The sequence below is a fragment of the Diabrotica undecimpunctata genome, chromosome 6 (genome assembly GCF_040954645.1).
Source record: "Diabrotica undecimpunctata isolate CICGRU chromosome 6, icDiaUnde3, whole genome shotgun sequence".
NCBI classification, from domain to species: domain Eukaryota; kingdom Metazoa; phylum Arthropoda; class Insecta; order Coleoptera; family Chrysomelidae; genus Diabrotica; species Diabrotica undecimpunctata.
In genome coordinates this window covers 15,725,150-15,737,807 of record NC_092808.1, presented here as the reverse complement: position 1 = coordinate 15,737,807, position 12,658 = coordinate 15,725,150, and the positions used below count along the sequence as shown (strand labels likewise).

The following is a 12,658-nucleotide window of genomic DNA, read 5'->3' as shown; positions in this document are numbered from 1 at the left end:
CCATAAGACACCCTAAGAAGGTTGGAAGAGCCAATCTCCTAACAAACAAATCAGTACAATTTTCCGCCAAATTGATGATATTACCATTATGTTGAACAGGTCATTAAACTTATAGCCTAAGATCCTACTACAGGAGCACTACGTTCATAACATAGTTAATCAAACTCACATTTGTACATACATTTAAATTAGGAGAATACATTGATAATAAGCTGCCAGTCAAAAAATGACCGGAAATATTTTTAATTTAATTAATAATAATTAATTTTTGAGAAAAATTTTATTTCTTTCATTTATTTTTTAAATAATACGTTGCTCATGACGTATATGCATGTTTTTGTATAAAAAATTAAAGCTAATTTTGTCTTAATATGTTGATATAAGTTTGCCTGAGAAAAAATGGTCAAAAATTAGGGTTCTAGCTGTCAAAAACGCGAGGTATCAAAGATAAAATAGGACAAATAAAAAACATATTATTTGTCTTTATTTTGGAGAGCAGACGAAAAGCATGGGCATAAATAAAGTTTTCAGGAACAATCCCAAAATAAGAAACAGTGTACAAAATTTATATATAGTCGTTATGTCATGTAACTAACTACTCTATATTACTAAACGAGATTATAACGTGATTAAACGATATTATATGATAGAAATTTTGTTAATAAAAATACTCACAATGGATAATATATACATAAACGTTTAAATACCTGGTTTTATACAAGATAAGCCACAGGATCCGTCGCAAAGGCACTTTTTCTTCTTACTTTTGCAGTCTTCATCGGACGAACATTTTCTTAAGCATTTTTGACCCTGAAAAAAAAATATTTCGATGCCTTAGTATTGAGAAGTATCTACAAATAAAATTGACAACGCTAAAGTACATATTTAAATACGGATTTTTATTTTGGTTGTCATAAAATAATTGAAAAGGTGAGTGAAAGGGTAGGGATTTTGTGACATTTTTTAATATTGGGAAATTCTTTTTTCGGAAGCCATCTGTTATAAACTGGTACTACTGCAGTGAATTGACCTATTGCACATCATCCGTTAATTCATGATACCCATTTCAGGATTCCGGAGCTTTATACCAGCTTGTAGAGGTCTAGTGGATGGGTACCATATGTTTTTGGAATCACTTGATAGTCCTGATTTCCACTTCAGAAGGTACTTTAGTATCCCTTATTTGATTTATGATATTGCTATGCGCTGATCTAACCATTAGGTTGCTCAAGTTTTCCACAGTCTATAATATCCCATTCTCGTCTAACCTTTTATAACGTTGTGCAGAGGAGGGAGGTTTAGTAGGGCATTCATCTCAAGTCTTTGCATCTTACTTAGTTTGAGGATGGCAATTGTTTGCTGCACCTTTGGCAAACATACCATTTATGTATATATAATTGGTGGTTTTACTACATATGTTATAAATTCAATATATGTCTGGTTTTAAACACCACATTTAATTCATCAAATACTACCATTAACGTAGTCACCACTCTTTCCGTTAATCTTTCTATCTACTGATTATAAGTCTGTCTTCTTATTTTTCTTTTTCTACTTCTTACGTTAGGACTACGTCCTGTGTTTTCTTCAATGGTTAAGCAGTAGCAGTTGAGACGACGAAGCAGGCTCTTGAAGTGTATTTGGGCGTTTTTCTTTAGCAATTTTCTCTAACCGATCGTCTGGCATTCTGTTACCATAGTCTATTCATTCTGTTCTTCTATTTGTTGTTGTTGCCTTTCGTACTGTTTTGGATATCACATATCTCTCTTACTTCCTTATAACTGTTATGGTCATATATATGGTATATCTTGCTATTTTCGAGTTTCTTCATTCCCTTCGTTGTTGTGTTTTCCGCTCTGATTTTATGATTTTGGACTTCTGGCCGCTTATATTAAGCTTTACATTTAAAGTCCATCTTGCAATTCTATCAACCCATCTATGACCAGATTCCACAACACAATACCTGGCTACTTTTACTGACACTGTATCCTTCAGTAAAGTTGCGTATATTTCACGGCTCCTCAGCACGCAGTCTGTACTTCTGCAGCTTTTTTCGCCTATTCCTTTTGGGAGGATTGCCATTGCCACTGCTTTGTAGAAGGTATTGTCGAATGTCAAGAAAATATTTGGATATTGAAAGAAATTACATCTCCAGAGAAAGAATTTAAAAGTTTTGACTTTTAAATCTTCTTCTTCTTCTAATGGCGCTACAACCCTTTGTGAGTCTTGGCCTGCTTAACAATGTTCTTCTATTCTGCCTTGTCGGATACTTTCCTTCGCCACTGCCTGATGTTCATGGTTTTAAGATCCCTCTCTACGTCGTCTATCCATCTTTTATGGGACCTTCCTCTTGTTTTATTTCCTTGGGCATTCTTTCTAGATGACCAAGCCAGTTTAGTCCTTGTGACTTTACAAGTCTAACAATATCTGCGCTCTGCATTAGTTCATCCAGCTCGTGGTTCATTTTAATTCTCCACGAACCATCGCTGCATTGGGTTGGTCCAAATATGTTCCTTAGTATTTTGCGCTCAAATATTCTCAGTTGATTTTCATTAGGTCAGTATTTGACTTTCAAATACTGACCTTTAAAACTTAATAAAGTTGACACCTTGCACTCTTATTTTTAATTCCAGAATGAGAGATAACTGAATTAAATTAACTTATTAGACAATAATAAGTCATTATAATATAATAAAATATCAAATAATTTTAATAATATTGCGATAATTTTAATAATAATGCTACTTACTAGTAATGTAGCTTGTTCTTCGTCTCTTGGACATAAGGTTGACGGTGAATTTCTGGGATTCTTATAAACTTTTCCGTCATCGTCTATTTCTGAAGATTCGGGTTCATCCCAGTCCTCGTCATCTTCGTCTACTGTGGGAGTCGTGCTTACCACGGAAGCATTTCGACGTACTCTGAACGACGTCACTAAAAAGATAATAGAATTAATATATATATATATATATATATATATATATATATATATATATATATATATATATATATATATATATATATACAGTGTGTCAATTTTAAAACCAGTCCGTCAATTTTAAAACTTACAATGGGCTATATCTCACGAACAAAAAAAGCTGATATCGAAAAATACTTGAAACCGTTTTTAAGATAGTAAGGGGGAACTAAAATGATTCAAATTAGATTCAGAAAGTATTTTGTTCCTGAAAAAGATCTGGCTTTCGGCAAAAGTATGGTCAAATACTATGGTAAACATAGCTGAAAGCAATTTTTAAGAGCCAAACCCATACGATTTGGTTATAAAGTCTAGTGCCTAAATACAGTGATGGGCTATTTGATTGATTTCGAGATATATCAAGGAAAATCTGTTACTCCTGATATTGACATAATAAGAAACTTTAGAAAGGCGGCAGCACCACTGGTGGAAATGATAGAAGAACTACCTGATAATCTACGTTTGAAAGGATACTGTTACGTAAAAATATGAGTCATATTAAAAACCTGTAAACATGTTGTTTATTTACTAATATGTTGTAGATTCTACGAAACCCTTCGATCAGCTGGCAGAAATCTACCTGAAACGGTCGCTTCGAAGTTTCCAGAAACCGGTCGAACGATGACCCGGCCGATTTACTTTCTAGTATAATCAGAGGGATTTGCCTGAACACTCGAATAGCTGTATTTTCATATATAATAACGGAGCTTTCATTGAAGGAAGTCAGTCAAAAGAAGATATCGCGATCGGGTATTATAAATGTAACGCTCGGATATATAAATTATTGTAAGATAAATTAATATAAATAGAATTTAAATAAATTAAATTCGTAAGTGTTATAAATATTGAACCTTTAGTAAATTAAGATAAGAATAATAAATTAGAATTAATAAAGACCTAACAATACGGAGGCACGGGAAGTATAAGGGAAAACCGTTTTCCTAGGAGCTGTCCTTTATTAGTTACAAAAGATATTCAGAAAAAGAAAAGCATTGCTTCAAATAGATATGGCATCAATCCGATAACAAATGTTGGGCGTTATTCTCAAAAGGAAAAAAACACATACAAGTTAGAAGACCAGCAGTACTGAGTGATTTAAAAACACGAATGCGTAAATTTATTTATTTTTATGTTTTTTAATAAAACTGCTCCCAAAAAAATATTAGCATCACATTGAAAACTGCGAAAAAATAATCTGGGCACTAATGGGTTAAAACGTCCGGGCTGTGGTCTGAGGCTTAAATTGAAACTACTGTTGTGAATTTATTAATTGTTATGTCTTTAATTTATAATGTCTTTACTAATTTATTATCTTGTTCCTACTTTAATTTATTAAAAGGCACGATAATTTATATAAGTTTATTTATCACTACATATACAATAATTTATTAGTAGGCGAGCGTAACAATAATATCACGAGCGCGAATCTTCTTTATTAACTGGCCCTCCATACAAAAATGTTGTATTTATATACGAAATCCTGATATACTAGAACAGCATCGAAAGATCGCATTGTCTTGCATCGAAAAATCGAGAAGCATCTAGTTTTGGAGGATTCACCATAATTTGAACCTAGATCCTTCGCCAAATTTCTACAACAAAACAGAATTATTAGTCATCATATATTTAGGCCAGTATATATTTATCGTAACATTGCCCCCCTCTTAAAAGATGGTTCCTCCTGGAACCTTGTCGGGACTGGAACCGGAACTGTATGCTGGTATCGGCAACTGGACCCTCTTTTACAACTTCCAGTTGTATAAAAATGACAAGGGACGGTTTTCTCTCCGCACAAGGTACTTAGCGGATTGCAACAGACTAACACCTGGACTTCGGTGTCTTTAAAGATCTCCTCCACCATATTTCGGATAACCCTCCAATCTAATTGGCGGCACTCCAACTTTGGCATGGCTAACTTTTGCACGTCGGACTCTAGTACGTGCCCTCTCAATTGAAGTAAGGCTTCCCATACATCTCGGTAGGTAGGTTGGTCACGGGCAGTGTCTTTTGTTACCAGGTAGAAAAGGTAACGTGATGCATCTTGGAGTTTCAAGGTTTTACCGGGAGCTGGCACTTGGCATTGAAGTTCTGCAACTCGACCAAACTTCCTTCGAAAGACGGATGCCAACCCTGGTGCGTCTTTGATACTGGCCGGGATGGTAAGGGCCAGCGAGTAGTCATCGGGGAGCTCGAGTAGATCTTGCTTTTCTTCAGTGGTAACACCATGTCTCGCTTTACCGGTACCTCCATAGGCACCCATGAATTCCTCAAACGTGAGGTCAAACACATCTTGGACTTGGTTTACTTCCACTTCTTCATCTACGTCGTGGTCACCTTCGAAAGATGCCAACCGGTTATGGTGTACTATCATCGGCTTTCCCCTCGGAATCTTGCTTATTCGGTAGATGACATCGTTGATCTTCTCCATGATGAGGTATGGACCTTCCCAAAACTGCTGCAATTTGGGAGAACAACCTTTTCGCTTCTTGGGATTATACAGCCATACTTTGTCGTTCTTCTTAAAGCAACCCTTTTCGGCTTGTGTATCGTACCGTTTCTTCATTCGGTCGCTAGCGATCTGAAGGTGGGAACGGACCAACTCATGTACATCGTCCATTTTTCTTCGTAATTCGATCACATAATCTTCACCTGCTACATCTTCTCCAGGTCGACACCCAAATTCTAGATCACAAGGTAGTCGCATTTCGCGTCCGAATAGGACTCTGGCTGGTGTCTGGCCCGTTGATTCGTTAACAGCAGATCTGTAGGCCATTGTGAAGAACGGAAGGTATTGGTCCCAGTCTCGCTGATGATCGGACACCATCTTTGTCAAATACTTGCCAACTGTCCTATTCATTCGTTCTACCATACCATCCGATTGCGGATGATACGCGGTAGTTCTTGTTTTCTTCATGCCTAGTCTATCACATATTCCTTGGAATAGATCACTTTCGAAGTTCCTGCCTTGGTCACTATGGATCTCCAAAGGCACTCCAAATCGGCTGATATATTCTTGGATCAACTTATCTGCAACGGTGGCGGCCTTCTGGTCTGGAAGTGCGTAAATCTCGACCCACTTAGTGAAGTAATCCATTACTACCAACATGTACTTGCCCCCATTTTCACTTTCTGGAAATGGCCCTGCAATGTCCAAAGCTATTCTTTCAAACGGGCTTCCAACATTATACTGTCTCATAGGAGCTCTCCTTTTCCGGTGAGGCCCGTTACTCGTAGCACAAATAGTACATTTCTTACACCAGTCTTTCACGTCGTCGGAACTGTTCATCCAATAAAACCGTTCCCGAATTCGCTGAAGGGTTTTCCTTACACCAAAATGCCCTCCCGATGGACTGTCGTGTAACTGACGAAGTACTTCGGCTATTCTGCTCTTTGGGATCACCAACTGTCTTCTCTTCTCTGAACCGTCATCATTTTCCAGGACTCGTTTAAGCAAGCCATCTTCGATGATAAATGAGTCCCACTGGGCCCAATACGTCTTAACTACTGAGCATAGGTTTGATATTTCCTGCCAAGGTGGTCGACGGTTTTCCTCTTTCCATTTTCGGATTTTCTGTATAACTGGATCTCTCTCTTGTTCTTACCTTATCTTAGTAGGCGTCCAGTCGTCGTTGACAATCGTCGTTCTTAGCACTGCTGCTTCCTTGGATTCCGTTTTGTTGCAGTGAGGACACTCTGCTGGGCATGGCCTTCTGGAAAGAGAATCAGCGTTTCTGTGGCTAACTACGGCTCGGTGCTCAATCTTAAAATCGTATTCTTGGAGTCGTTCGATCCACCTGGCTATCTGACCCTCTGGATTCTTAAACTGCATCAACCACTTAAGGGCGGCATGGTCGGTTCGGATTAAAAACTTCCTTCCATAGAGGTATTGATAGAAGTGCTCTACTGATTTCACTACTGCCAGAAGTTCTCTTCTCGTGACACAATAATTCCGCTCAGGTTTTGAAAGGACTTTACTAAAATATCCGAGGACTCGTTCCTGTCCTCCTTGAATCTGAGACAGCACTCCTCCAATTCCCACGTTACTTGCATCCGTATCTAAGATGAACTCTCCTTCTGGCAATGGATACCCCAAAATTGGTGCTGTTATTAAATGCTTTTTCAACGTTTCAAAGGCATTTTGGCAGTCTATATCCCAGCGGTATTCTCTTGCTTCCTCTGTAAGTCGCGTTAATGGCTTAGCGATATCTGCAAACTTCTTAATAAACCTCCGGTAGTAAGTACATAGTCCAAGAAAACTTCTCACTTGATGTTTGTCAGTTGGTTTTGGCCATTCCTTAATGGAATCGATTTTTCCCTTATCCACGGCCACTCCTTCTTTACTGACTATATGACCCAGATAATTGACTTTACCTTGAAATAGCTGGCACTTCTTGGGGTTTAGCATCAATTGGGCAGCTTTAAGTCGATTAAAAACGTTTTCTAAATTCCTCAAATGATCTTCGAATGTCTCCCCCAAGACGATTATGTCATCTAAATAAACCAGGCATGTTTTCCAAGATAACCCTCTCAACACATTTTCCATAAGCCTCTCAAATGTCGCAGGAGCATTACAAAGTCCAAATGGCATAACGTTGAATTGCCACAATCCAGATCCTGTGGTGAAGGCTGTCTTTTCTTTATCGACTGGGTCCATTTCTACCTGCCAGTATCCAGACTTCAAATCTAAAGTAGAAAACAATTTACTTCCAGCCAATGTGTCCAATGTGTCATCGATCCGAGGCAGAGGATAACTATCTTTCTTGGTAACGTTGTTCAGCAAACGGTAATCCACACAGAACCTCGTCGTTCCGTCTTTCTTCTTAACCAGGACCACCGGAGAGACCCATGGACTCGTAGAAGGTTCTATCACCCCGTCTTTCTTCATTTCCTGAACAATCGTTTCAGCTTCCTCTCTCTTCGCCTGTGGTAATCGTCGAGCTGTTTGACGAATTGGCTTAGCATTACCAGTATCAATTTTATGCTTAACAACGGTAGTTCTTCCCGTCTTTCCTCCTTTCGGTACGAAAATATCACGATACTGCCGAAGAAATTCCCTTAATTTCCTTTTCTCCATCTGATTTAGAGACTGTCCTGCAACTGCAACCATTTGGTCGAATTTGTCGTTGGAATTATCAGATGTTGTCGCCTGACGAATTATGGATGTCACAGGTACACAAGTTCCTACTTTTGTCTCTTTCTTTATGGTCACTGGGTAGTCGTTGACATTGATAAGTCTCACAGGAATTTCTTTAGCCGAAGTCACCAATTCCTTTCCAATTATGATTCCACGGCCAACCTCATCGTCGTGGTTCCAAGGCTCCATCATAACAGGTCTCCCTTCGTCTACAATTCCCTGTAGTCGCGCTACTATGATCGTTTCGCTTCTCGCAGGCACGACTGTATCTTCTGTAATGGCTGCTTGCACAGTGTTGTCATTATGTGGATGGAGAAATACCTCCTCGTTGCCAACTTTGATTACCTTATTCTTAAAATCCAATTGGAATCCATGCATATTCATTACGTCCATTCCTAATATAACATCCTCTTCGATGTCAGCAACTATAACAGTATGGACAAACTTTTCTGCCCCGATTCCCAATTGTACCTGGATTTCTCCATGAATGTTGGCATTTTCACCTGTAGCGGTCCGAAGTCGTAACCTCGTTGGTAACAGTTTCTTTCGGCTGTTTATAACTGTCGGGCGTATAATGGTTCTGGTCGCTCCGGTATCCACCAACAACGTATGCTTTTTACCATTTATGTCTCCATCTACATATACACTATCTTCACGACATTTCAAAGAAGCTATTAGTATGAGAGGGTCTTTGGAAAAGTTTTGGGTCGAAGCTGCCCCCCTAAGGCTGACCCGTTCTAGTTTTCCTGATGGTGAGTTTCTTGATTTGCGTCGTACCTAGGGTGCTTACAGGAGCTTCGTACGTGTCCTATTTCGCCACAATTCCAGCATCTGATGGTCTTCGTTTTCTTGTATGTCATGCTTTTCATCATATTAACGAGCTGGTCAAGTTTATCTTCATCTCCTTCCTCTTTTACAGTCCTAACTTTACTGTACCCGCCAGAGGCCTGCGTAGCTGACTCGTATTCGAGGGCGGCGGATAGGACATCAACCAGCGTCTTGTGACGAGCTAATCGCAGTGTTCTCTGCATTTCATGATCACGAAGACCATCAATAAACGTTTGAACGGCCAATTTTTCCATCATGTCTTCGGGAGCTGTTGGATAAGCATATCGTACTAATCTGGCAATATCTACCTCATATTCTTGAAGAGCCTCATCTTTCTTCTGTCTACGATTTTTAAGCTGTGACTGATATACATGCTCCAAATGTTCGTGGCCATATCGCATATTTAACCTCTTCTTCAGTTGTTCGAAATCATCGGTCTCCTCTACGGCTATGGTCTGAAGCACATCTAAGGCATCTCCTCGAAGAGCAATAGTCAGGTTTACAGCCTTTTCTTTTTCAGACCATCCATTTGCTCTTGCGGCTGATTCGAACTGTTTCATGTAGTTGTTCCATGATGATTTTCCGTCGAAAGTTGGGACTTTAACATGAATAGAACCTCCACTTCCTTCAAATTTCGGCCGTGTCTCCAACTTAAATTTCGTCTCGTCTTCTTTTATCTCCACTGTAATCGGATTGTTACCTCTCTCTGCTGTCCCTGTTTCTTCCATCTTCCTTTCCATCTCTTTAATCTTTTCTTCGAAGGCCAACTTATCGGCAGCAACTTGGTTTTTTAGCGAAGACACTCTATCGTCAAGAGCAGATATTTCAGAAGTGACTTTAGAGATGTTAGCAGAAACTTTGCTTTCCAGAGAAGAAATCTCGTTAGAAACTTTGCTTTCTAAAGAAGCGATGTCGCCGGATACTTTGTTCTCCAATGATGCGATGTCGCCGGAAACTTTGGCTACATCAGAAGACACTTTCGAAATCGACGAGAGGACAGCATCTTCAAATATATAAGTCTCTGGATCTAGTCCTTCTTCTAGCAAAGCGTTCTTTAGTCGTTGGACTAACTCAGCCTTTTTTCCGGTAGAAGCTAATTCTCTGTCTTCAAGATGTCTTCTTAAATTAGTCACTGTCAGCTCATAAATCGTAGCCATTTTCACAATTTATTTTATATTCACTTGTATTATTATTATAAGTCTAATTTATGTTCGATCTCACTCTGACACCATTTGTTGTGAATTTATTAATTGTTATGTCTTTAATTTATAATGTCTTTACTAATTTATTATCTTGTTCCTACTTTAATTTATTAAAAGGCACGATAATTTATATAAGTTTATTTATCACTACATATACAATAATTTATTAGTAGGCGAGCGTAACAATAATATCACGAGCGCGAATCTTCTTTATTAACTGGCCCTCCATACAAAAATGTTGTATTTATATACGAAATCCTGATATACTAGAACAGCATCGAAAGATCGCATTGTCTTGCATCGAAAAATCGAGAAGCATCTAGTTTTGGAGGATTCACCATAATTTGAACCTAGATCCTTCGCCAAATTTCTACAACAAAACAGAATTATTAGTCATCATATATTTAGGCCAGTATATATTTATCGTAACACTACATTTATGCGTGGAGTTCGATATTTCGTTGATTGTGTTATTTTTCAACTTAATCAGGAACATACTACAAAAGTAACTAACAATTAGATACAAATATAACATTCACACTATTCTAACTTACGAAATTGTTTTGAAACTTAAAATTTGATGACCAAAAATATATGAAAGAATGTTGTTTTCAATGTCACTCAGTATTATACATTCTTGGGTCCAAATTGACAGAGTAAATAATTGCAGTCTTACTGAAACCTAGAATAATAAGCTGTGCGTACACTAAAAGGGACAACTAAATAAATGAGCAACATTTTCGTCATTCCCTTTGTTACACGCTTCTCCCCTATCGAGATCAAGCACTAAATTTCAAGCTTATGAATACAGATGGAAGCGTCACATTCATTTGATGAAGTTTTTGTCCATATTAATTACCCAATGTACAAAAGCCGCTCTACAATTAGATAGTTTGACAAATTAACCATACCGATATGATGTTTAAACAGCCAGAAAAATTAATTAAAATATAGACATTGGTAGCGTAATAATGTACCTGATAATATAAATAAAATTAAATTGAACCTTTATAGTGGGAATAAAGTAATATTAATTGGCATTAAAGGAGCAATATGTAAATTGGACGTGGATGAAATGGTAATGAATGGTTAATGAAATATAAATATCTAGTAACAGAAACCAGAAATTAGGAAACTGGAATTGTTATTGCTTGCTGTTAATGAATAGATGGTGAAAATGGAATTGTCTACACCATAGATGAAAAAGTCGAGGTGATTAGGAGGACTCTCGAGAGAGAGTGTACATTAAATTATCGCTAAGACGAAGATGTAGACTTCAACGAAGAAGTCGAGGAACAACAAGAAGTGCCCGAAGAACCAGAGGAGATATTCACACCTACATCTCCTCAAGAAATAAACGAACTAATTAAAAATAGCGCACCTGGTCAAGACGAAATTTCAAATACAGCTCTGACGTATCTACCAGCAAAGGCAATTTGCAATTCGATACAGGCTCTTCCCAAATCGATGAAAGGAATGATTCACGTTATCATGATTCCGAAGCCAGGAGAGAATACTATGTTTCCGCAAAACTACAGGCCAATAAGACTACAAGTAGTCAACAAGATCGTAGAAAGAGTAATACTAAGAAGACTACAAGCTGAAACATACGAAATAGAACTAATCCCAGAAGCTCATTTCGGATTTAAAGCAGAACACTCTAGCGAAGTATAAGTACTTAGACTGACAGAATACATAACAGCTGGACTTAACGAAAAACGGTACACAGCATCAGCGTTCCTGGATGTAAACAAAGCCTTCGACAGAGTCTGGCATAAAGGCCTAATATACAAAATGAGAGTACAACTGATACAGTGAGACTATGACGAGACTGATCTCCTCGTACTTGAGTAACAAGCTTCAGGGTACGAATAGGACAAGTACTATCCGAGCATGGAGCCCTGGAGGCTGGAGCTCCATGGAGAAGTCCTATCACCCCTACTGTATACAATATACACCGCAGATGTTCCAAGGACACCAGGAACACTACTCAGCGTTTATGCAGACGACACAGCGATTGCGGCCAAACACAGAAACTTTGAAGTAGCGGTTAACAATCTACTGACAGCATTGGATAATATTGAAGAATGGTGTATCCAATGGAAAATAGAAATCAATTCAGAAAAGACACAAGCAATCATATTCAAAAAGAAAAGAGAAACCTGAGTTGAACAGCTGTTAGTTATCTAAATAGCGAAATACCTAGGAGTCAGCAGCAATAAGAGGACTCACAGGTAGAAAAAGCAAACTGCGCATAAAGACGAAAATGAGACTGATAAACAGCATCATACTTCCAATAATCACATATGCAGCCTGGGGACACATAAGCAATTCAAATAAAAAGAAAATACAAGCAGCCCACAATAACATCCTCAGAAAACCGGCAAATGTACCTAGATAGGTCGCTGAACGCTTTGTGTTTAGAGAACTGCAACATGAAAGGGTGATAGATAAAATGACAAAAAAAGCCAGAATTACCTTTCAAGAATTAGAGACTCGCCCAAGCCCGATCCTGCG

At 38.2% G+C, this 12,658-nt stretch overlaps 1 protein-coding gene across 5 annotated transcripts in view; it reads right to left on the bottom strand.

The window, feature by feature from the left end:
- Positions 1–12,658, bottom strand: part of Hasp (Hig-anchoring scaffold protein) — a 115,229-nt gene that overhangs the window by 85,365 nt on the left and 17,206 nt on the right. For all 5 annotated transcript variants that reach the window (XM_072534278.1, XM_072534279.1, XM_072534280.1 and 2 more), the window contains exons 2-3: positions 2,750–2,934; positions 708–810 (exon numbers count right to left, since the gene is read on the bottom strand). In XM_072534278.1, the coding sequence (XP_072390379.1) occupies positions 708–810; positions 2,750–2,934 (288 nt within the window). The remainder of the gene's footprint in view (positions 1–707; positions 811–2,749; positions 2,935–12,658) is intronic.